The 25,603-nt window shown below is 40.0% G+C and overlaps 2 protein-coding genes and 1 pseudogene across 2 annotated transcripts; 2 read left to right on the top strand and 1 right to left on the bottom strand.

Moving 5' to 3' along the window:
- Positions 1-15: 15 nt before the first annotated feature.
- LOC110576435 lies at positions 16-19,733 on the bottom strand (annotated as a pseudogene).
- A 1,331-nt stretch (positions 19,734-21,064) lies between these two features.
- On the top strand, positions 21,065-21,268 carry LOC110576434 (copper transport protein ATOX1-like). The gene has a single exon (XM_044919766.1). It carries the CDS (start codon positions 21,065-21,067, stop codon positions 21,266-21,268), a length of 204 nt encoding a protein of 67 aa, XP_044775701.1.
- A 751-nt stretch (positions 21,269-22,019) lies between these two features.
- LOC110576496 (olfactory receptor 52H1) lies at positions 22,020-22,959 on the top strand. Its single transcript, XM_021685686.1, is given in 2 exon segments — positions 22,020-22,822; positions 22,824-22,959. Coding segments are annotated over 2 exon segments (939 nt in total).
- Positions 22,960-25,603: the final 2,644 nt, after the last annotated feature.

Here is a 25,603-nt window from a genome sequence, read left to right on the forward strand (position 1 = left end):
AGAAAAAATAGTACTTTATTCATAGGCTTGTTTAGCACCCAGTAAGCTCATAAATTCAATAACCATCTGCATGCTGAAAATTCCCACATCCAAAGTTCTACTCCCAATTCTTTCTCTGTCCCACATAGCCGACTCTGTATTTGGTAACACCTCCTGGCTATCCCACTGAAACTCCACAATCAACATGACCTAAAATTCATTTATTATCAATTATGTCCTCTGAATATCCTTTAAATTCATTCACATGTTTCATATTAAAATATGATCACCACTCTCTGTGTGTGTGCGTGTGTGCATGTGTGTGTGTGTGTGTGTCCTGGATCTGTTCAGCAGCCTCATTTGGAATTTGCTCACTCTAAATTTTTCTCTCTTGCATCCATTTTTTTACTCAGAAACTAGAGTGGTTTTACTAAACCCCAATTAATCATGTCAATCCTCTACTTAAAAATCATTCAAGTTACCCATTTTGCCTGCAAGAAAACTCAAATGCCTTAACCTATCTTCAAAGCCTTTTACAGCATGGTTGGTGCTGACCAGTTGTTGCTTGATGTCCGCTGATCCATCTCTCCCCCTTGCTCTCACTTTGGCTCACATGCCCTTTATGCTACAATCACCCTGTACGTCTTATGCTTTTTCAAACTATGTTCCCTTTCCTTCTGAACTTTCACACATGCTATTTCCTCTGGAATTTGAAGCTTAGCTTGCACTTGTTATTTGCTTTTTAAGTGAATAATGATAATCTATTCCTGATCTAGAACACTGTGTGTGTGCAGGAAAGGGAGTGAAAGGAAATATTTTTTCAATTCCCTTTTATTGTTCTAGTTCACACCCACCAGATAACTGTAATTTTTTTAAAAATGGGAAATAATAAGTGTTGATGAGGATGTGAAGAACCTGAACCCTGATGCTTTGCTAGTAGGACTGTAAAATGGTGCAGCCTCTGTAGAATACAGATTGGCACTTCCTCAAAAGGTTAAATATAGCATTATTAAATGAACCAGTCCTCCTCCCAGGTATATATCAAAAAGAATTGAAACCAAAACTTATAAATAAATGTTATAGTAGCATTATTTATAATAGTCCCCCAAATAGAAACAACTCATATCAAATGCATATCAACTGATGAATGGATAAAACAAATATGTTCAATCTAAACAATGGAGTCTTTTTCAGCCATTTGAAAGAATAAAGTTCTCATACATAATATCACACGGATGAACCTTGAAAACACTATGCCAAGTGACAGAAGCCAGACACAGAAGGCTGATGTATTGTATGATTCCATTATTGTCAAAAGTCCAGAATAGTCAAATCCATAGAGACAGAAAGTCAATCACTAGTGGCTAGGTGGCTGGGGGAAGGAGAAATAAAGAGTGATTGCTTGGTGAAGATGTGGTTTCCTTGTGGGGCAATGAAAATGTTCTGGAATTAGATATTGGGGATGATAGCACAACATTGTAAATGTACTAAAAGCCATTAAATTGAACACTATAAAATGGTTAAGATGGTGAATTTTTATGTTATGTGAATCTGATCTTAATCAAAAAGTTAAATAAAATGTTCAGTATCACATAAATAATACATGATGAGCATAAAGCTAATTAGTCTGTCTGATTTCAAAGTATTTGCTCTTACTCATTGTCCTAGCTCCCACGAAGGCAGGATTTCTCCAGCACAGAGATCTCACTCTTTCACATCTTTTCTGAGCTAAACCAAAGCATTTTAAATACTCATGTTATCAATTTTGTCCTGAATGCACACACAAAGTGTTCTAGATCAGGAATAGATTATCGTTATTCACTTAAAAAGCAAATAACAACTGTGTGGTTTCCCATACCTGATTCTTACAACTAAGGCTATACAATGAAGGCTAGGTCAAATGTCCCGTGCATGCAAAATCAAAGAGTGAAGAAAAATGTATTTTCCCTGCTTGTAGAAGCCAGGGAGATTATTGTTCCTCGCCTCGACTCCCCCTTCCTTCAGGGAAAGTTTCTTTGGAGTCTGATGAGAAATAAATCTCTCCAGAGAAAAAATGAACACTTGTTTTCAGCAATAAACCCAGCCATGTCTTTGTCCTTCTGGAATCAGATGAATCTCTCTGGAGATTTATCACTATCTTTAGTTATCTCACTATCATTGTAAATTAACTTCCCAAGACTTGCTCTTGGCCCAGGATGCCCAGATTTTGGCAAAAATTACTCAGAAAACCCAACTCAGGGAAAACACAAAAATATCTTCTCTATACCCCAAATATGCCAGGAGTCTGAGCAGACAGCTGAAAGGAAGTTCCATGGTTATGGAGGAAGGTAGAATTTCCTTGAAAATTCTTGTAGGGGCTTCTGAAGGAAGTGCAAACCCAGCCCACACTGCCTGGAATAGGGGCGGCGCAGACTGAGTATCTATGGTCATCTCCAATCCCAAGTGGGCGGCACACGACTGATAGGAAAAAGCTGTGGGAGGACACCTTCCTGCAGCTAGATTAACCCTGGTGGGAAAAGAAAGGAGGCAGGAGATAGAAGGACTTTGCTGTAGACAAAGGACGGGGGTTTTTGCTTTGTTTTGTTCTTAACCTTTGACTATAAGGAGGGTGAAAGCTTATACCAGGGAGTATAATGAAATTAACGACAGTGACAAAACACATTGGTACAGCATTTTATAATTTCTAAAGTGAACTTGAATACAATTTTTCTTGGATCCTCATACCACAATCCTGTGAGATGGATGTTAAGGAGTCTAAAAAGAGGGTTGCTCAAGTGCAAACTAGGAGGGTGGCACAGGACACGCAGCATCCAAGCAGTTTGTGTTTCCAAACACCTAATTGTCTTGTTTTTTCTTTCTCCCAATTTACAACAGTAAATATCAGTTCATTTGTGCACTCATGAGATCTATTATCATCAAATATTCCCATTTGTGTTACAAGATTGTGAAGGTGTTCTGTGAATAAAGTGAGCTAGAAGGGATAACCTCCTTATTTCCCTTATTTATGCACAATTTTGGTGTGAACTGTAATCTGTATTCAATATAGCTGTTGGGGAGGACACATAGAGATCTAAAAATCTAAATAGTACATGGAGAAGTGTTCTATAAATCTTATTTTTCTTTGGTAGAAATAGAAATATGTTGTTATTAAATACTGAAGAACCCTATAGACATTTAAAATAGTAACTTTACGCCTATAAATACATGGGTTTTCAAGAACGTATTTACCTTTGAAATAAGGGACACATACAATTTGGGTCATCTCTATTCAATGAAAAAAGACTAATTTCACAGCAAGTAGAGCCTATCCTAAATGACAACTTATCTGTCCTCTTTTCTAATAGGACCCTTTCTCCTCACCTCTAAAAAACCACAGGAGTCAGTTATCCTCAGCAACATTTCCTTTTCAAATAAAACACAAGGTCCACTCAGCCACCGAATCTGCTTGGTCTTTACTCCATAGATAAATGAGCTCATCATGGGGGGAACAAGAACATAGAGATTGGCTAACAGGATGTAGACATGTTTGGGGATTTTTTGACCAAAGCGCTGAGCAATGACAGTAAAAATCCCTGGAAGGTAGAACATGAGGATGACACAGATATGGGAACCACATGTGCTAAGGGATTTCATTCACGCATCGTGGGATGGCAACCTGAAGACTGCCCGGAGAATGAGCCCATAGGAGATGACTATTGTCACCATATCTAGCACAACACTGAGTAATGGCACAGAGATTCCATACCAAATGTTGATGGTGATATCAGCACAAGCCAGCTTTGCCAGCCCCAAGTGTTCACAAAATGTGTGGGCAATGATGTTTGTCCGGCAGAAGGCAGATGCTTCACTAGGAAGATAATGGGGAAAACAGTTGCAAAACTCCTGAGCACTACAGCACCCCCTATTTTGCTGATGACACCATGGCTAAGAATGGTGGTATACATCAGTGGGTGGCAGATGGCCACATAACGATCAAAAGTCATGGCCAAGAGAATGCCTGACTCCACTACAAAGGCAAAATGCATAAAGAAGAGATAGGTTATACAACCACCAAAAGAGATGTCCACATCATCAAACCAGAAGATGCTCAGGGCTTTGGGTACTGTGGATGTGGATAGCATCGATCCCCAAAAGCCAACATGGAGAGGAAGAGATACATGGGTTCATGAAGATTGCATTCCACTGCCACCACGAGGATCAGGATAACATTTCTTGACACAACCCCCAGGTACATCAGGCAGAAGGAGATGGAGATCCACATGTGCAGCTCCTTCAGGCCAGGGATGCCAATGAGGATAAACATATCATAATTGACAATGGAATCGTTGGGATGAATGATTCCTGAATTATGGTATGGAATTTTCACCACTTACTTGTAAGGAGAGAGAAAGTTTGAGAGCTAGCCTGTCACAATCAACTAGCATGATCAAAGGACTCAGACATCTGCTACATAAAATCTCGGTTAGGAAATTCCCTCCTACTTAAAGGTGGTAAGTACGGACCTAAATGTGTGCAGTATTCTACAGTGAGGAGAAAGATTCCAAACATTCAAAGTGGGATCAAAGAATTTCACAAAGATGCTTCTGAGGAAAATCCTGAGGCTGGTACTGTTTTCTCACACAACGGTCATAAATTTAAAACGATAAGTAAATAGGAAATTTTAAAACCTGTAATAATAAATTGTATTCTCTGACTAAATATTTTAAGACAGGGAAGAAAATTATAAATTTTTGTAAAGCATATTAAAAACCAAATAAAAACAAAAGTTTTTTTTTTTTAATTGAACTAGTTAAACAACAATCCTGTTATCTGGTACATATATTTACCTAATCAACTATTGATCTTTTGATCAACTAAACACCTATTAATCACCTACAATGAGTATAGAGATATCCACATGTGCATCAAAGGGAAAAGTTCAAAACCTATAAATTAGAAATCTCACATGTCAAGGTATAGCTTATAGAACCATGGTGCCAATACAGGTGTTTTCTGTTTAATTATTATCCATTGATTATAGGTATCCTTTGTTTTGAAGTTTCAATAGTGAAAGATTTTAGTGAATTATGAACAGCCATCATCACAGGTGGGGATACAGCTGCTTGAGAATGGGTGGAGCTGGTTATAGAACACCTCACTCAGATTGAGACTCTATACACGAAAGTTTACTTAGATTATTCAAAAATATAGTTTCCCTATCTCAGAGTTTTCTTTATTAACACATCCCAACTTCATTACTTTTTTTCCAACTTCATTACTTTAAAGAAGCATAATCATAAATAAGTAACTTGAGGAAGTTAAAAATGTAAATCATAGATGTAATTGGATACTGATACAAACCACTTCTTATTTAAACTCCTTTAAAAATAGATTTCATAATTTCTTTCTTTGTTGGTTTTTAATTCCTTCAATGTTTATTTCATAGGGTGCAAGCACTGAGTTTGAATAAAATTAGTAAACAAGAAAATTCTACCCTTCAGGAAACATAATACAGTTGACTTTCCTCAAATCGCCCCTCCCAGAGATTTTTGTGAAACCCTCTACCTCGTGCTAAATGCGTGTCATCACTGAAAAGGTAACATATAATGGATACTATACTCCTTAAAGAAAATCAAAATAAAATTTCCAACCCTGCCATCATTTTAAGGTTTTTTTTTTTTTTTTTTTCTTTTGAGAAGGGATAGGGTAGGGGCAGAGGCAGAAGGAGAGAGAGAATCTCAAGCAGACTCCATGCCCAGCGTGGAGCCAACATTGGGTTCAATCTCAGGACCCTGATATCATGACCTGAGCTGAAATCAAGAGTCAGAGGCTTAACCAAGTTAGCCACCCAGGCACCCCATCCTGCCATCATTTTAAATAGACTAAAATCTTCATTAAAAGAAAGTTAAGCCTTCATTGAAAAAAACCTTAATTTCCTTACTAACAGAAAAACCTTGTTATTCTGTGTCAGAAAAGATAACTTATATACAAAGATAGCTTAATTCATTTTATTTTAAAAATAAATGACATTTGGGTGCCTGGGTGGCTCAGTTGGTTAAGCGACTGCCTTCCGCTCAGGTCATGATCCTGGAGTCCCTGGATGGAGTCCCGCATCGGGCTCCCTGCTCGGCAGGGAGTCTGCTTCTCCCTCTGACCCTCCCCCATCTCATGTGCTCTCTCTCATTCTCTCTCAAATAAATAAATAAAATCTTTAAAAAAAATAATAAATGACATTTAATAGTTGCCATTTTTTATTGAATTTTTAAAAAGGTTACAAAATGCTTATGCTTGGTGTCATTGTTGAACAAATCACTGGCACATAAATATTTGCATAGATAGGCTTTCTGATGGATAAAACATGGAAATAATTATTGTTATATCTGCATAGTAAACTAATAGGAGATTTTATTTTATTTTTGTTTTGTCTTGATAGTTTCTATTTTTCTATTATATGGAAAAATATGACATTATTTTACTATTGTCAAATATATGACAATAATTTGATGAAGTTGTTTTGTTGTTATTAAGGGGAGTGCCAAAAATGCAAGCTTTTATTAGAAGTTATTTGATTTATGTCTTCCACCTTTCAAGGAATTTACCCAATATCCCTTCTAATCTAACTCTGTTGGACTAGCTCCAGACAAAGGACCCATCTATAGTTGCTCTTTGACTGTTAAAGAAGATGTGGTATATATAATACAATGGAATATTATGCAGCCATCAAAAGGAATGAAATCTTGCCATTTGCAATGACGTGGATGGAACTGGAGGGTATTATGCTGAGCGAAATAAGTCAATCAGAGAAAGACATGTATCATATGACCTCACTGATATGAGGAATTCTTAATCTCAGGAAACAAACTGAGGGTTGCAGGAGTGGTGGGGAATGGGAGGGATGGGGTGGCTGGGTGATAGACATTGGGGAGGGTATGTGTTATGGTAAGTGCTGTGAATTGGGTAAGACTGTTGAATCACAGACTTGTACCTCTGAAACAAATAATACATTAAATGTTAAAAAAAAAAAAAGAAGAAGATAGCAGGAAGGGAAAAATGAAGGGGGTGGAAATCAGAGGGGGAGCCGAACCATGAGAGACTATGGACTCTGACAAACAAACTGAGGGTTCTAGAGGGGAGGGGGGTGGGAGAATGGGTTAGTCTGGTGATGTGTATTAAGGAGGGCACGTACTGCATGGAGCACTGGGTGTTATACGCAAACAATGAATCATGGAATGCTACATCAAAAACTAATGATGTAATGTATGGTGATTAACATAACATAATAAAAAAATAGTTAAAAAAATAAATAAAATAAACTGGGAGTCTGGTATTGACTACCATCAATTAAAATATTCATTGGTGCCATAAATTTGCATGGCAAAGAATAGGGAATTACATTTACCAACAAAAGAGGTATGCATAAAACAATACACAATACATTTGTTTTTTACTTCATATTAAGATATTTTCCTAGTATTTAAGGTTAAAAACCAGAGCATTCTCCTTACTTATACAGAGATTAACTTGCTGGACAAAATGACATATCTGATGTGGTGTCTCATGCTTTTAACGTGGAAGAAGCTGTGTGCATGAGCCCAGACTTCATAGACAGGCAACCAAGAACTCAAAGTCAGGGTTTCACCACCCACAGAGGAAATGATTTGAGAAGGACCCATAAAATCCATGATTTCCTTGATCTATCAAGAGCTTCCTTTCCCCAGACCACCCGTTCAGGCACAGTTCAGATCTGGAGTCCCACCTGGGTTAAAAGATCAGAACACTCTCTTGAAATAGACTCTATTAAGAGCCTTTAGGGGTGCCTGGGTAGCTCAATTGTTAAGCGTCTGCCTTCGGCTTAGGTTATGATTTCAGAGTCCTGGGATCAAACCCTGCATTGGGATTCCCTGCTCAGCGGGAAGCCTGCTTCTCCCTCTCCCACTCCCCCTGCTTGTGTTCCCTCTCTTGCTGTCTCTCTCTGTCAAATAAATAAATAAAATCTTAAAAAAAAATAAGAACCTGTTTCAGAGCAGACATTTCTCTAAAGAAGACATACAAATGGCCAACAGATACATGAAAAAGTGTTCAACATCATTCGGCATCAGGAAAACACAAATCAAAACCACAATGAGATACCACCTCACACCAGTCAGAATGGTTAAAATTAACAAGTGAGGAAATGACAGATGTTGGCAAGGAAGTGGAGAAAGGGGAATCCTCCTCCATTGTTGTTGGGAATGCAAGCTGGTGCAGCCACTCTGGAAAACAGTATGGAGTTCCTCAAAAATAGAGCTATCCTATGACCCACCAATTGCACTACTAGGTGTTTACCCCAAAGATACAAATGTAGAGATCTGAAGAGGCACATGCACCCCAATGTTTATAGTAGCAATGTCCACAATAGCCAAACTATGGAAAGAGCACAGATGTCCACTGACAGATGAATAGATAAAGAAAATGTGGTAAAAATATACAATGGAATACTACTCAGCTATCAAAAACTGAAATCTTGCCATTTGCAATGACATGGATGGAACTAGAGGGTATCATGCTAAGTGAAATAAGTCAATCAGAGAAAGACAATTATCATATGATTTCACTCATGTGGAATTTAAGATACAAAACAGAGGATCATAGAGGAAGGGAGGAAAAAATAAAACAAAATCAGAGAAGGAGAAAAACCATAAGAAACTCTTAAACATATGAAAAAACAGGGTTAGTGGAGGGGAGGGGATGGGGGATGGGGTAACTGGGTGATGGACATTAAGGAGGGCACATGATGTAATGAGCTCTGGGTGTTATATGCAACTGATTAATCACTGAAATTTACTTCTAAAACTAATAATACACTATATGTTAATCAACAAATTTAAATTAAAAAAAGAGTCTGTCTCATTCAGTGATGGACTACTAGTGTTCTCATCATGCGCTCTCCTGTGAGTAACCAACTAGAATGAGATCATCGTAGCTGTAAAGTGTCGCTGTGGGAGGCTCAAAGAGCAAGGTATAGGAGTGGTCATTATTCTTGGAAAGAGCACAAGAAGGCTGAGCCTAGAGGTAGGGAGAAATTGCTGCAGGGAGAGGAGAGGGGAAATGCAGATCCAGAGAATGAAAGTCATGGGGAAGGATGGTCAAAAAAATACAATCTAAAAAAATTACATCTCTTTTTTTTTTTAAAGATTTTTATTTATTTGTCAGAGAGAGAGCGCGAGCACAAGCAGGGGGAGCAGCAGAGGGAGATGGAGAAGCAGACTCCCTGCTGAGCAGGGAGCCCGGTGTGGGACTCGATCCCAGGACCCTGGGATCATGACCTGAGCCGAAGGCAGACGCTTAACGACTGAGCCACCCAGGCATCCCTAAAAAAATTACATCTTTTACCTCCTACTCATGTGGCCAGTCCACAGAAAAAGGAATGGCTTCTTGAAATGTAGCTGATTACAGTAACTGCTACATGTCTGTGTCTAAGTTCACCTGTTATCTGTGCAACCTAGCTCAGTCACCTGCATCCATTCCCTCAACAGAAGGGAGACTCCCACTGCACAGAAGGCTGAATGAGCCCAGGATCATTTATTGCTCCTGGAAAATCCCAAGGGAGTGATCTCTGGGACTTGGTGCCTCTCTTGTCTCCCCCTAAACTGCAGACAGGGACAAACGAGTCAAGAAAATACTTACCTCCTTTCCTGATGAACTGGCAATAATACTTTGATTGTCCATGTACTGAACCCCATGGGGACGCCTCAGGCACACAATTTAAGGAGGCACTCTCTCTCAGGGTCTTAAGTGCTCACTTAAATCCCTGAGAGAGTGCCTCCTTAAATTTTGTAACCTGGGCACCTCCCTAGCTTCACTCTAGTCCCAGCTCTGGAGGGAACATTATTTAATTCATTCTTGTGTCCTCTCAGCCTGCCTCATTCCTCATCATCTCTGCCTGGGCTACAGTGAAATTAATTAATTTTGTTGACTCTAAAGCTTCATTCCAAGTGCATCTTCCCCATTCCAGCAGCAAGTCCTTATGACAGCCAGAGTGGACTTTCCAATATGTCAATTTTATTCTGTCTTACTCCCAAGTAAAACCTTCTATGAGCCCCTTCATCCTTTAGCCTTTAAAATAAGATCCAAGTTCCAAAGCATAAGGAACAAGTTCCTGCCCCCCCACCCCCAAACTCTTCTGATCTCCTGGTTCCCTCTAAGCCTCACCCACCTCCCAGATGTCCCTCCACTCTCACTGGGTTCTCATTTGCTTTTTCACATTTGAAACAATGTTCTCTCTGACTAGCATGTTTCTAATCCCATGGTTTGCCTATTTTTCCTTCAAACACAGCTCTAACATAAAATAACCATCCTTCCCTCTCCCCTAATTCAGTGCAGCACCCTCCTCTGGTTCCTCACAGCTCCTTGTGCCTTTTAAGATCTTGGATCTTGTCACTCTGTCCTGGAACTGCCTGCTTCCCCATGAATCTGTGATCTCCCTAGGACAGTAAAAAAATGCCTTGGCCATAGCTGCTTCCACAGCGTCTGTCACACAGTGACTAGAATAAAATAAAACATGTAAAAATGATTGTCATGTAATGTCCCAAACAATGTACAAAATGCCTTACATATAGCCTCGCAGATCAATCCTTAAAACTTGTGAGTTGGTAAGATGTCCAAGCCCACATGAGGACTGGAGCCTGGATGTTTAAATACATTTCTTAATTCAAACAAGAGGACTGTTGGAGTTAGTAAATTGCAGCCAGCAGTCAGTGTTTGGCCACAAACCTTATTCCCTCCTCTATGCTGTCCTGTAGATTACGCCAACAAACGTGGTTGGATGAATGTGTACAGGAGAATGGGAAACTGGGCCAGGGAACGCGCCGCTAAGCTGAATGTCATCTTTCAATATGGTTCCTTGAACAGGCTATTCACTTACCAAAAAAGGCTTCTATTGCCCATAACTTGTTATACTCCTATTCATTTTTTTTTAAGTATATGAGCCCAAATGAAAATAAAATACTTGCTTCTAAGGAGCTTATATTCACATCTTCCTCCTTCTTGCCTAACGGTCTTTGCATATACTTTTCTCTGTTTCTGGAATGTTCTCCCTTTTTCCTTTAGTCTACTGGAGATAATGTAGTGTAACGTGAAGTAGGGTTCAGGAGCCAGACTATCTAAGGTAGAAAATTCTCCACTTAGCAGCTGAACAATTGGATAAACTTCCTATGTATCATTTTTCATATCTATGATATGGAAACAATAAGGGGATCTACCATAATGGGAGGGAGGAAGGGCCACATTTGATGTTTCTAAAGGGTTTGGTCCTATAATTGACACATAGCAAGAGCCCAATAAATATTATCTCTTTTATTAGCTTTTAGTTAAAATTGACATCCTCTTTAAAATATTTTTTCTCACAGAATCTTTTCTCACCTTCCCCAGGTCTGACCAAATATCTCTATTATTTACTTTTATAACATCTTATAGATTTTCATCACATTTATCAAACGTAGTGATTATTTTTACACACATAATCTGTTGATTATTTGAATAATATATTCTTCCTCAATGGACTGAATGCTCCATGAGGAGAGGCATTGCATCTGTTTTGTTTTTCACTGTGGTCCTGGTGCCTAGGAAAGTGCCTTGCTCCTAGCAGGTGCTCGGTATATCTGCATTGAATGATTGAATGTGTGCGTGCAGGAAGGAATGAGTGGTGGCCTGCCCACCAAGCCAGTTTCATTTCTGAGCACTTCAGAGAATGTACCCGGGTCTGCTAAGTGACACCCATGTCCCAGAATACGTCCTATCCCCCCACACCTCTAATCTTTTGCACATGCTGGTCTCTTGGCCTGACATGTCTTTTTTCTGTTGATCTTTAACCTTTTTTCATCTTGAGACTCATAGTAGGTTAACTGGTTCCTCAAGATCTTTTCTAGTTCCTAGGCTGTGGTATGATTCCTCCACTCAGTTTCCATGGACATCTGTGGGTTTCCTGGGACTCTTATTCTGTATTGAAATTTCATTTTACAAGCCTGTTGACCTTAGCAGGTTATGTTCTCTAGTGGAATACTGATATTTATTTCTGAATATCCAGGGTCTAGCATAATGCCTGGTTTCTGGGCCTGACATATTATTCTGGTCTTAATAAATGTTTGTCGTGTGAAAAAAGTGATCTTGAAATCCTTTGACAGATATCATGCCTGGTGCTTACTGTATTTCACAGGTGCAGGTGGCCTCCCCTGTTGAAATAATTTCAAAGGGGGTGATTTAAGTAGAATTATAGTGGATTATCTTTAAGTGGCCCAAGTAGCTAAGAACTGCAGTTACTTTGCCTTGACCTTCAGTTCCTTATCCATAGGTAGGACTTTATAGGATAATCTTTGTTCCTTTTTCTATCAGCTATCTATGCTGTGTAACAAGTTACCCCCAAAATTAACTTAACAATAAACATTGATTATCTCAGGCTCTGTGTGTCAAGACTTCAGGACTGGCATACCTAGAAGGTTCTGTTTTGAGTCTCTTACTGGTTGCAGTTCACAAGTTATTGGGGTTGCAGGCATCTGAAAGCTTGGCAGGAGCTGGAGGAACTGGTTCCAAGATGATCACTAGGTAGTGCTGTTTGTTAGCGAAGAGGTTTTAGCTCCTCCCCACACAGGCTGTTTGAGTGTCCACATGGCATGAAGGCTGGCTTCGCCCAGAGTGGGCAATTAAGGAGAGAGAGAGCAAAGAGGAATCCTCAATGCCTTTTATGGGCTAGTCTCAGAAAGCGTGCATCCACCAAATGCTGTTTTTTAGAGATGAGTCACTGAGTCCAACTCATACTCAGTTGGAGGAGAATTAAGCCCTATCCCTTGAAGACAGGAGTATCATAAAATTTGTGAACATATTTTGAAACCACCATACTTGTTTGTATTTATAATCACCTGAATTCTTTATCTTTGTGATGTTTCGTCATCTCGCCGTGGGGGCCCCTATATCCACCAGGCTATCAGCATCAAAATGCCCTAGGCTGCACATATACATCACGATACCCATACTGTATCTGGCACCATTGATTCTACTCAGAATAACAACTGTTTCCCAAAATATGTTATATGAATAAATGAAAAATTTATGTAAAACATGGCAGACACTTCCCCAAAGACAAAAGTAAATCAAGGGCAGCAATTAGATGCCACAGTTCTTTATTTTCCTCCCTACTAATCATGCTTGTCATAGGACATAAATTTTCCTGAAAAAGGAACTGGGATGGGGTAGGTGTTTGAACTGAGAGAAGACTATGGAAATGTTACAGTAAAAAAGAGGTTTCAGGCACCCAGTCAGTTGAGGGTCCATCTCTTGATTCCGGCTCAGGTCATGATCTCAGGGTCCTGGGATCAAGCCTTGCATCAGGCTCCAGTCTCAGTGGGAAGTATGCTTGAGGATTCTCTCCCTCTCTCTTTGCCCCTCCCCCTGCTCATGCTCTCTCTCTCAAATAAATAAATAAATCTTTAAAAAAAGAGAGGTTTTCATGTAATGTACACTTCTGTAAAAATATTCTGTTTTAATCTGAGTTCGTGATATCACTGTAACTGATAAACTGTTTAAGATTCAGCAATGGGAACTATTTCTTTTCTTTTCTATATTATGCTATAACTTCAGGAAGACAATGACCATAAACTGTGTGTGAAGAGGTGGGTAATTAGATTTGTGAATATACAGGTATACATTTCAGGCTTTTTCCAGATGCAATGTAAAATTATTTTCTAATTGGTATTATTATTGGTAACTTTATAAGATGTTATAAAATAAATGTCATACAAATACATGCTAATAACATTGATTTTACTACTAGTAATTAAGAACAGAGTTGAATGCCTACTTTGCGAACAACCATAGAAATCTAATGGCAAACATCAGGAATAAGGTCCTTATCATCCAGAAACTTGCCTTCTAGAAGCAGAAACAGAAAGCTAAACAGATAATGACAATGTAATGTGATTAATGCTAAGGCAGGGGTAAAGTCAAGGGGGCATAAGGGGTAACTTTCCAAATAGGTGATTCTAGGTTTTAAGCTTAGTCAGACAGAAAAGGATAGGAAGGATATTCTAGAAAGAAGGAATACCATATGCACAGGGATGATGCTTGCAAAATTATAATGTGTATTTGGAACCCCAAATAGATTAGTCTGGAATTTAGGGTGTTTGGAGGACAAGTGACAGGAGGTGATACTGCAGAGGAAGTCAAGGGCCTGAAACTGCTAGATATTGTATGTGTATATTTATTTACACAAAAGGCTTTATAAACTCGGCAAAAATGATGATCATATTTCTCTTTTAGGAAGATGATTATGGCTTGAGAGAAGAGGATGGATTGGTGGGAAGGAACTGAAATCTTCAGAAGAGTGAGGGTCCAATAGCAGAGGGGTGACAAGGGACTAAAGAGTGGGGACAAAGGAGGAATGTGTTCTAAAAATATCCTCAAGTCTCAATTGCTGGGGCTGGCAAGCATGTGTGTAAGGAGTTTTACACGACAGTTCAAGTGTTTGATCAATAGGACTGATTCGCGATAGCAAAGGCATTCCCTTTCTAGGCTTGAATCAGAGAGAAGAACCTGTACCCCTCCTTTCATAGGTCTATTTGCATTTTCATACTAAAACCACCATTACGTAAAGTTACACAAATGATTATTTATGACATAAAGGCAACAACCCACAGAGACATGCAATTCCTCTCTCTCTGTCTCTGTCTCTCTCTCTCTCTCACATACACACACACACACACACACACACACACACACACAGATTTCACTGCGGATGGCTTTAGCAGTGGTGGAGAGTGTACTTGCCATTTTGTAAGCCCCAGGGGACTGTGCCCACTCAGGATACGGCCTGTTCTAGAAGACAGGAGTCTGCAGGGACTCAGTCCACCCCAGCCTTGGGACCTCAGAGCCTCAGGAGCTAGACCCCTGGGAAGTGCTTCCTGTGCAGGCCAAAGCCACTAATTGGGTTTGTGGTTGTGGTCTCTCAGGGGCCCACAAGTTTTGAGTGCCCTCTCTAACGTCCAGGAAGAGAAATAAAAGGACTGGTTGCTTGAGGGTGCCATTTCTGTGTATCTTCGGTCCTCACCAAGGACCTAGGTTTGGTGAGTGTTGGGGAAACCAAGGGCAGAGCTCAGGATCCTGGGGCAGCTAACTGAAGGACAGACAGAGGACCCAAGAGGAGGGCAAGGACATGCTAAGAAAAGACAGGGGTGGGCTCAATCCAGTATTCCCCATGAAATAGAGTCTGCAGGCCCAGGGGCCAGATTTTAAACAGTCTCAGGGGTTGGCATGAGAATGGACAAATGGGGCAAATGGGAATGAACAGGACTGGAACTTTTCTTCAGGACACAATTCAACTGCCCAGACCACATGGTCTGAGAGCCTGGATCTGGAAGAGCAGACTCAAACTCTGTTTTCTGTGTGATTTGAAATTTTATGTTACTGTGTGGGTTCCTGGCATTTGTGTATACTTACAAGTGTTTGTAATAATAATGACATTACATAATAGTCACTACCTACTGAGAGCTTAACACTGAGCTGAGGACTTTTCTCATGTAATGCCCACAAAAATTCTATGAGGAAACAGGCATTTTGGAGAGATCATATAACATGTTTGGTATAATGAAAAAACAGGCACTGATCAAATGCAAATCTGAATCTTGACTCTAAAATGCAGGTTCTTAAGAAGTAACAATAATGTGACTTTGTGTAAACTTTGCCTAAGATTTCCGTGTGTGTGTGTGTTTTATTTCACTCACTCATTTATTATTTTAGTCACTTATTAATTAAGCTGTACTTTAAGGGAATATAGAATAAGTAGAAGGGAAAATGGAGGTGGAGTAGGGAGACATGTGGCAGAAAAAGGACCCAGGTCCCATATCAAACAGAGACTTGTGTGCAATGATTTAAACATTATTTATCTATTCAACAAACCTTAAGTGTTTATAGAAATTAAACTAGAATCAAAATATAAAACTATGACTATGAAAATGTCTTTATACTCAAGACGGGTAGAAGATAGGCAAATATAGACAATAAAATTACGTGTGCTTCCATAGGACATAAGTACATGGTTCTGTGGATATGAATAAGAGGACCCGGTCTTGGAGTTAAGAAAACGTTTTCTGGAAGAATCTTCACCTCAACCAAGACAAAGGGGGCGGGCAAAAGTAAACAGCCTTATTTCTCTGGATAAAACTTCTTGAGCAATGTTAATACAAATGTTTTGATAACCATGATCTTTTTATCTTAAGTGGAAATGCCTTTAGCACTTTCCTGGTTTGGCGTATTATTGGCTGCCACTTTGCATGGGTTTATTTTCCTTTATTTATTTAGTAACAGATATCTAAAGATTTCAAATGTATTTTCAGAGAAAATGAGAATATTCTTCTTGTCTTGACTCAATAACAACATTCAGTTCCGGAGATAGTCACTGAGCACTTTTTAAGTGCCACTATTGGGCAGATATTGAAAGCATTTTGAAACAACAATAACAACAACAACAAAAGCAGGAAGAACAAAACTAACATGATCTTTGCCTTTATAGAGATTGCTGTCTAGCAGAGAAAATAAGCAGTAAACAGGTGGTGGCAAATACGATGAATTTCAGAAAAGAGGAAATACGATTTGGAAATAGAATTTTCTAACATAGATCAGAAAGACTGTTCCCGGGGGAGTAATATTTCAGCTGAATGAAAGGGGGCTTAGTTGAGACCTGAATGATAAGTAGAACCTAGCATTGCTTGGAGATAGGAAGAGGGATGGGGACACTTGTTCTAAAGTCAAGGAGGAAATAGGTGCACAGTCTCAGAGTCAGGAGACTTTGGCACTGAGGACCATGTGGTAGCTTACCTGTTTTTAGAACGGCACACTTTATCCATTTAGACTTTATTTATCTACAATGACGGTTGTTCAGAGAAGGGCAGCATCGAGGCCTGGCCCTCACGGCCTCGGGTACCGCTTTGAATACCTTGCAGTATGATAGCTCACCTGCAGGGAGTCATAGTGGTCTCATTTCTCTTCATCACATGGCTTTCCAATATCCCTGGCCTCATTTCTGTTCATCTGCAGAGAAGAAGTGTGAGTCTCAGCAGATGCTTAAGTCAAAATTTGAAGAAATAACTAAATACTATAGTTGGAACCCTGGAAATAAAGTAGAGGAATTTACCATATTTCTTATATGGAAATTGCCTTTAACACACACATTTTTAGAAAAAGCAGGACTTCTTTTTCTGGCAAACATTCCTGGAGTGTAACAGGAAGACTGAAGAGGTAACAAGACCAGAGTGTGGATACCTTGTTAGCTATGCTGAAGATTTTTAATTTTGATTCCAAAAGGATTAGATCAATATAATCAATTGCACATGGGGATTTAAAGAGAGAAAAGTGTAAATGCAATTCAGATTTTTGCTTTGGCTCATTTAGTGGATGGTATTAGTTTTCTGTGAAATATTATACACAAGAGGGGACAGAGGGTTTCTGAAGAAATATGATGGGTCTTAATTTTAATTTTTGAAAATTAAACTTGAGTGCTATGAGATATCCATAAGAAGATATCCAGAAAGGAGTTGAATATATGTGTCTTGTAAGACGTAAAGGAGAGGTAAAGAATTGGGAGATGTCATGTATAGCTATTAATTGGGATCTTAGGAATTGATGATCTAGATCAGGAAAATTGTGAAGAGAATAGGGGGCTTCAAGCAGAGCCTTGAAGAACCCCAGGACTTAAGATACATAGAATATCTTCTCTCTTTTTTTTAAACATATAATGTATTATTTGTTTCAGAGGTACAGGTCTGTGATTCAACAGTCTTAGAAAAATGAACGGGGGAGAATCAGAGGGGGAGATGAACCATGGGAGACTATGGACTCTGAGAAACAAACTGAGGGTTCTAGAGGGGAGGGGGTGGGTGGATGCGTTAACCTGGTGATGGGTATTAAAGAGGGCATGTATTGAATGGAGCACTGGGTGTTATACACAAACAATGAATCATGGAACACTACATCAAAAACTAATGATGTAATGTATGGTGATTAACATAATAAAATAAAATTTAAAAAAAGTTACATAGAATAAGAAGAACAGGCAAAGGATGAGATGAGATGCCAGAAAGGTTGAAGAAAAACTAAAAGTGTTGTGATAAAACATTGACAGGATATTTCAAGATGGAGGGGATAGTGAATAGTGTCAGATGCTGCCGAGAAGTCCAGCAAGGGTGGGGCATGGACTTCATTGGTAATGTTAGCAAAAGCTGCTTTGGTGTAAAGTTGAGGACAGAAATGAGATTAGCCTGGGTTAAAGGGTAAGCAGGACATGAGAAGCATGTACGTGGTGTAGACAACTACATATCTAATTTAGACTAGAAACTATTTGAGCCATTTTAATTGTTTAAATATTGAAGGAGTAAACTTTTTAAAAGGCTAGGTTGAAGACAAAGGCAAGAAAGAGAATAAATGATTATGAAAGATACCTGACAAGATTGGAAGATTTGAGAGAGAGGGATGGGTTTGTTTTTGGATCCAGATACAAAAGGGATTTTTTTCCCTTTTTTTCTAATTATACACACACACACATACACACACACAGAAGTGATAGCTGTCTCACATGATTTCACACACAATGCCTTTGAATTTCTGTGTGAAGTGAAATGAAAGATTATCTGTTGAGAGAAAAAGAGTTGGAGTTGGTGGATGTGCTTGGAGAAAAGCAGGAAAAAAAGTCATCCAGGGAGACTGAGCTGAACAAGATCATGTTGTTGGGTCATTCGGCAGTGTTGTGGGTGAAGTTTAAGGTTGATGATCGTGAAATTAAGGGAACATAAACATGTCTAGTTAAGTGCCTTCCTGTCTTAATCTGAAGAACTTATTAGGGTGGTGAATCTAGGAGTTGAGTTTTGCATTCATACATGATGGGAGCAAAGGCGAGCAAAATATGTATGAGAGAGTTGTTGACATGATGAATCAGAATTTAACCTAGAAAAGAGGAATGAAAAGACACCAGGATAGTGAATGAAAGTAGCAAAAAAGTCAATGCCCTGAGGGCTCAGGGTTGTTGAAGAACACATTGGTAATCACTGAACCGCATAGCTGAGCAGATACACAGTTAGCATGTGTAAATGTGTGATAATGAGGCCAGTGAATTCTAAGTAACAGTTCTTCAAGATAGAATCCTAGAATTGGGTACCTGACCTTTCAGGAACAAAATGAAGCTATTCAAGATGATACTATACCTTGGGGGCACCTGGGTGGCTCAGTCGTTAAGCGTCTGCCTTCGGCTCAGGTCATGATCCCAGGGTCCTGGGATCGAGCCCCGCATCGGGCTTCCTGCTCGGCAGGAAGCCTGCTTCTCCCTCTCCCACTCCCCCTGCTTGTATTCCCTCTCTCACTGTGTCCCTCTCTGTCAAATAAATAAATAAAATCTTAAAAAAAAAAAAAGGTGATATTATACCTTGAGGGAAAAGGTTGGGATAGGCGACTGACAAGGATGTTACACTTGCTGTGAAATGATTATCACAATATGCCTAGTTACATCTATCACCATGCATAGTTGGAATTTTTTTTTTTTTGTGGTAAGAATTTTGAAGATCTATTCTCTTGGCAAGTTTCAAATATATAATATATTATTATTAACCTGAGTCACCATACTGTACATTCCATCCCCAGGACTCATTTATTTTATAACTGGAATTTTGTGCATTTGACCACCTTTACCCATTTCACTAACACCCACCTCCACCTCTGTTTATCACCAACCTGTTCTCGGTGTCTGAATTCCATGATTTCATGTTGTCGTTGCGTTTGCGGTTATAGATTAGACACACACAGCATTTGTCTGTAGGTTCATAAGGGATTTGTCTGTGTTTTCTTCACGTGACTTAATTTTATATCTTCTGCTATATAGATATCATGTATGTGTCACGTGCCATATACCATATGGAGAATTTTTTTTATTACATGACAGTTTATGTAAAGACTTACTTCTCATGCAGCCTTTGGCAGGTTACTTAACTTCTCTGTGCCTCCATTTCTGCATCTTTGAAATGTAGGCAACATTATTACCTGTCTCACAGGGTTTTTAAGAGGATTATAGAAGTGATTTCATGTAAAGAGTTTTAGACTTGTGTAGTGTACTGAAGGTTTCCAAAAATATTCGTTTTGTTAGAGAGGTTGCTTGTTTGCTTTTATCTTGACTTGAGATTTAGAATGTATCGATTCCATATTTTTTCCACTAGAGGTCCCTCAATTACTCTCTTCGAATACATGTCTTTGACAGTTTCTTTTCTTTTCTTCTTTCCCCCCCCCCCTTTTTTTTAAGCCACATGTTTATGGTTTGGGGAAGAGGTACCACAGAAGTTTAAATCACACAATTTGGAGTCAGAAGTACCTGGATTTGGGTCTTACTGAACTTACCTTCTATGTTAGTCTCTATAATAGGGGTATAATAATGCTGCTTGTATCATAGTGCTATTGTGGGTAGTTTATTTTCATTCAAAATATTGTAAAGATTCTTTTTTCTTATTCTAGGAAACAATGATGATAAATGGGCTAAAGTTACAATAAATGTCAATCACAACATGCTTACATATAAGTTAACCCTCCTAAAATATTATTTTAAAATGTAATAATATCAGTACATATTTTTTTTAAAAGGACACTTGAACCAATTTCTTCATTCAGTACTAAGAGGGGGCTGGAGGCTGAGTTGCATATCCACTTCCATACTGTGCTCCATGGTGGGGCACCAAACATCAGTCTCAGAGAACATTCTGGTCTGCAAATCCCAGCTGCTATAGTGTAAGGGGTATCAGGAGAGTAACTGCAATCAGCATAGGGTTAGTGTGCTGGACACACTGCAGTTTGAGTGTTAGGTTTTCCATATTGACTTCCCTACATCCCAGGCCCCTTCTCAGTGCTTGGCATCTAACAGTGTGTCTCCTGAGCAATCCCCTGGTGTGGCACTGAAGCATAATGGAGGATTAGCTGTGGACCGGAATGATCTTGGCTCTGCCCGTTATCCAAGATGAGATATTGGGTAAGATTATGTCTCAGAGTTTCAGATTCTGTAAAAAAAAATATAGGGGGATAAAAATACATATCTCTGGCCATATCCACAGCCATGCTGAAGCATGAGTTCTCTGTGGACATGACCTGGGAAGGCTGCTCTAAAGCTGTGAGTAGAGTGCTCAACAAGCTGGGGAGAACTGAGTTTGACCTTGACCTGCCCATCAACTCCATCAACTCTGAGCACAGTACAAACACTCTGCTGGAGACCCTGGGGAAAACAGAAAAGGCTCATTCTTACCTGGGCCCCAAGAAATGAGGACCTGGACTCCTGGTCCCAAAATGGACCAAAGAGGGCAGGACGCTGATCCTCTCCTGCCTTCCAGATAGATGTGAGCCTGGCAGTCCCACTCAGTGATGGGAGTTCCTGCAGACACCCTCACTTGTGGATAGATGTGAGCCTGGCAGTCCCACTCAGTGATGGGAGTTCCTGCAGACACCCTCACTTGTTCTGCTCCTACAGCTTCCCTGTAATAAAGTAGAGCTGTTTTTGTTGGAAAGAAAATACATATCTCAGAAGACTGTTCTAAATGAGCTAATACTTTGTAAAGCTTGGACTACAATAGGAGTCATAATTGTTATCTCCTTATTTTTCCAATTGTGCCCCACTTTCTTAGTTTCTTTCTTTCTCTGCATGTGGTTAAATTGTTTTTCTCTATACTCAAGTCTATATAGAAACTAATTACTTTGACCCAGGGAACACTCAGTCATTACATGGAAATAAAATAGTATGCAGGTTGAAGATTCCAGAGGAACTGAGTGATGAGTACCAGGAGTGTCATGTCTGGGGTATCTTTCTTTCTTTCTTCTTCTTTTTTTTAATGGGGAATCACTCGTCAAGGCATGAATATTGCCTTTACTAGGACTGGGAGGTTTTTCTTGGTAGATAGGAAAGAGGAGAACTAACCTGAAGAAGAGGGTGGAGGAAGAATTACCATACAATTTACTCAGGTTCATTATACACAACTTGTTTTTCAGATACAGAATCCATTCCTCAGACCACGCTGACCATGTATAACCTGAGTAGCTACGACACAGGTGACTTTACCTTTTTGGGCATCCCTGGCCTTGAACAGTACCATGTCTGGATCAGCATCCCCTTCTGCATTATCTATCTCGTGGCCATTGTGGGCAACAGTATCCTTCTCTACCTCATTGCTGTGGAGAGGAGTCTTCATGCACCCATGTTCTTTTTCCTTTCCATGCTAGCCATGACAGATCAGATAGTGTCTACCACATGTGTCCCCAAAACCCTTGCCATCTTCTGGTTTGGTCCCCAGAAAATCAGTTTTCCTGGTTGCCTCACCCAGTTATTCTTTCTGCACTACAGCTTTGTCCTGGACTCAGCTATACTCCTGGCCATGGCATTTGACCGCCACGTGGCTATCTGCTCCCCCCTGAGATACACCACAATTCTGACCCCCGAGACCATCATCAAGATTGCAGTGGGCATCTCCTTTCGAAGCTTCAGCATCATCCTGCCAGTTGTATTGCTGCTCATACGTCTCCCTTTCTGCAGGACACACATCATCCCTCACACATACTGTGAGCACGTAGGTGTTGCCCGGCTCGCCTGTGCTGACATCTCCGTCAACATCTGGTATGGCTTTTTTGTTCCCATCATGACGGTCATCTCAGATGTGATTCTCATTGCTGTCTCCTACACCCTCATCCTCTGTGAGGTCTCCCACCTCCCCTCCTGGGATGCCCGCCAGAAGGCCCTTGGCACCTGTGGTTCCCATGTCTGTGTCATTTTCATGTTTTATACACCTGCCTTTTTCTCCATCCTTGCGCATCGCTTTGGACACAATGTCTCGCACTTTCCACATCATGTTTGCCAACTTCTACATTGTTATCCCACCTGCACTCAACCCCATTGTCTATGGAGTGAAGAGCAAGCAGATCAGAGGTAAGGTCATACTTTTATTTTCTACCAAGTGTTCAGAATAATGTTCCAATGTGCTTTGGAAAGTTAACATCATTTTATAGGTGATATTAATGTAGCAAGAAAGAGAAAAAACCTAATTCTATTTTATTTATTTATTTAGAGAGAGAGCACAAGTGTGTGTGGGGGGAGACAGAGGGAAGGAGAGAGAGAGAATCTTAAGCAGGCTCCATGCTTAGTGCAGAGCCAGACTCAGGGCTCAATCTCACAACTCTGAGATCATGGCCTGAGTCAAAATCAAGAATCACGCACTTAGGGGCGCCTGGGTGGCTCAGTCGTTGAGCGGCTGCCTTCGGCTCAGGTCGTGATCCCAGGGTCCTGGGATCGAGCCCCGCATCGGGCTCCCTGCTCGGCGGGAAGCCTGCTTCTCCCTCTCCCACTCCCCCTGCTTGTGTTCCTGCTCTCGCTATCTCTCTCTCTGTCAAATAAATAAATAAAATCTTAAAAAAAAAAAAATCACACACCTAACCAACTAAGCCACCCAGGTACCCCTAATAAAAAGCTAATTCCATTTAAAGTGAGAATTTTTGCAGGTGCTTTTGCATACCAGGAAAATGGCATGATCTATATGCAGGAGATGGTTCTCTATATAAAAAATTCCTGATGACCTGATTATGTGTGGAACATGAAGTTGTATAGGATATAATGAAGAAGAAGAGGTGAAAACAGAGAGTTGACTTACTTTAAATAGACAAAGGAATACAAATTTGCAAATTGACATTTGCAGCCAATGAGAGAAAAATGTGTTAAGGCAGAAACACTGAAGCAGGGAGACTAAAAGTGAAAATATCAATGAATAATTCATTACTAGGGGGATTTTTAGATGGATTGAGAAAATTTATGATAATTTTCAATACTTATTATTATTCATGATATGTGTCCGCAGTTTCCATTCAATGCCCCCCAACACATGAAATCCTTCAGTAGAAGTACTATGAGCAGCGTGGTCTACCAGCAGTGTTGCAATGAGGAGGAGAGAAGCATAGGTTTCTCAATGCCAGCATTCTGAACGCTGGTGCTGGTGAAGGAGCATAGCTTCTAGACTCCAACACACATTGAGGAAGGGAGCTGCAGAGATGGTGTTGGAGATTTTGAGCCCGTTCACTGGGATAGTGAAGTGGTCATTTACCTCCACTGGATGGGAGCCCATGGGGCCCTTAGCTACAGGGAGTATTTCCTGGACTGGGAGAGAGAACCAAATACCAGACACAGCAGTGTAGTGCAGGGGCGATAAGCAGAGGAACTCTAGAGTAATGCATGCATGGTAAGATGCATCTAATTGCACAAAGGTTTCACTGGAGACAACACTATATATTGTATTTGAAGAAAGATCTAGAATTCTAGAAATCTAGATTTAGAAATCTTTCATTTGTTGACAATTATCCATTGATTTGGAACTGTTGGTTGAGTATCCACTGTATTGCAATAAGGTTCAAAGTATTCAGAATATTAAGGTTAATAATACAAAGAGACTCTGTCCCGCTTCTATGGAGCTCATATTCTGAGGAGAGACATTCACAAGAAACAAGAAAACAAATTCTTTACTTTCAAAGGGTAATGTAACTGATAGAAAGATGAAGTGAATACCGTAATGCACTACAAGTGGGCGATGAGGACAGTGGCAGAGAGGACAGCACAGGCAAAGGTCCTGGGGCTGGAAACAGTGTGACATGACTGTGGAAAGAGCAGAGGTCAGTGTGTCTGGAGCACAGTGAGGTGGGGATAGCAGAGGAGGGAGGAGGAGCATGGCCAGGTCTTGTGGGACTGGAATCAACCAAACTTCATTCTAGGAGGAGGAGACTGAAGCCTGCAGAGGGATTTTTCCAAGGCACACAGCAAGGCAGTCATAAATGTGGAGCTAGAATACAATCTGCCAACCCCCAGTTCAGAGATTTTCCTACTCAACATAACTTCACTCTTGTGAAAACAACTCCAGAGGGAAGGAAAAATATGTAGGAATATCAGAGCCTGTTTTTCTTTTGGTGAAGTCCAATTGTCTTAAATTAAGTCCATCCTACTAAATGAGTGTTCTGTTCTATGTACCATCTTGCTAAATGTGCCTTACAAATATCAGAAGAGATGTACTCTTATTTTCTACTGATTATTTCTATCCTGCTGAGAACATGGATTAGCCAAGACCTGATTTTTAAAAAATTTACTGAAGGACTCTAAGTAAATGGATTCTGAGCTAATTTATAAGTACACACTCATTTCATCCGGGTACGCACTCAAACCCATGGTTATTCGTCAACATGCAGGGATGGCTCCCATGAAAGCTTAATGACCTAGAACAAGCAACACAGGCAGGGATTGTCTCCTGCACTGTGTCCCTTACCTTCTCCCACCCTCTATCTCTGGCCCAGTTATCTGTTAATATATTTTTACCATTCCTCTCCAAGGATGTTCATTTATTTCTGTGACTTACGGCCTCTTTGCTGGTAACTCTATATCCTTGAGTTCATATGCAATCTTCCTGATAAATCCTACTGTCTGCATTCCTACCTAATAAGGCCAGTATTAGGATTAAACAAATAATGTAATTCATGTGCTTTGCAGATTGTAAAATACTAATCTAATGTTAGCTGTTAGGTTAATATTCTACTACTTGCCACTTCCATTCTCATCTGAGAGGGGAATCTCATTAGCATG

The sequence above is a fragment of the Neomonachus schauinslandi genome, chromosome 11 (assembly GCF_002201575.2).
Source record: "Neomonachus schauinslandi chromosome 11, ASM220157v2, whole genome shotgun sequence".
Classification (NCBI taxonomy): domain Eukaryota; kingdom Metazoa; phylum Chordata; class Mammalia; order Carnivora; family Phocidae; genus Neomonachus; species Neomonachus schauinslandi.

What these genes read in the sequence shown, in the direction of transcription:
- LOC110576434 (XM_044919766.1), top strand. Translation starts at nt 21,065, where the DNA reads ATGCTGAAGCATGAGTTCTCTGTGGACATGACCTGGGAAGGCTGCTCT.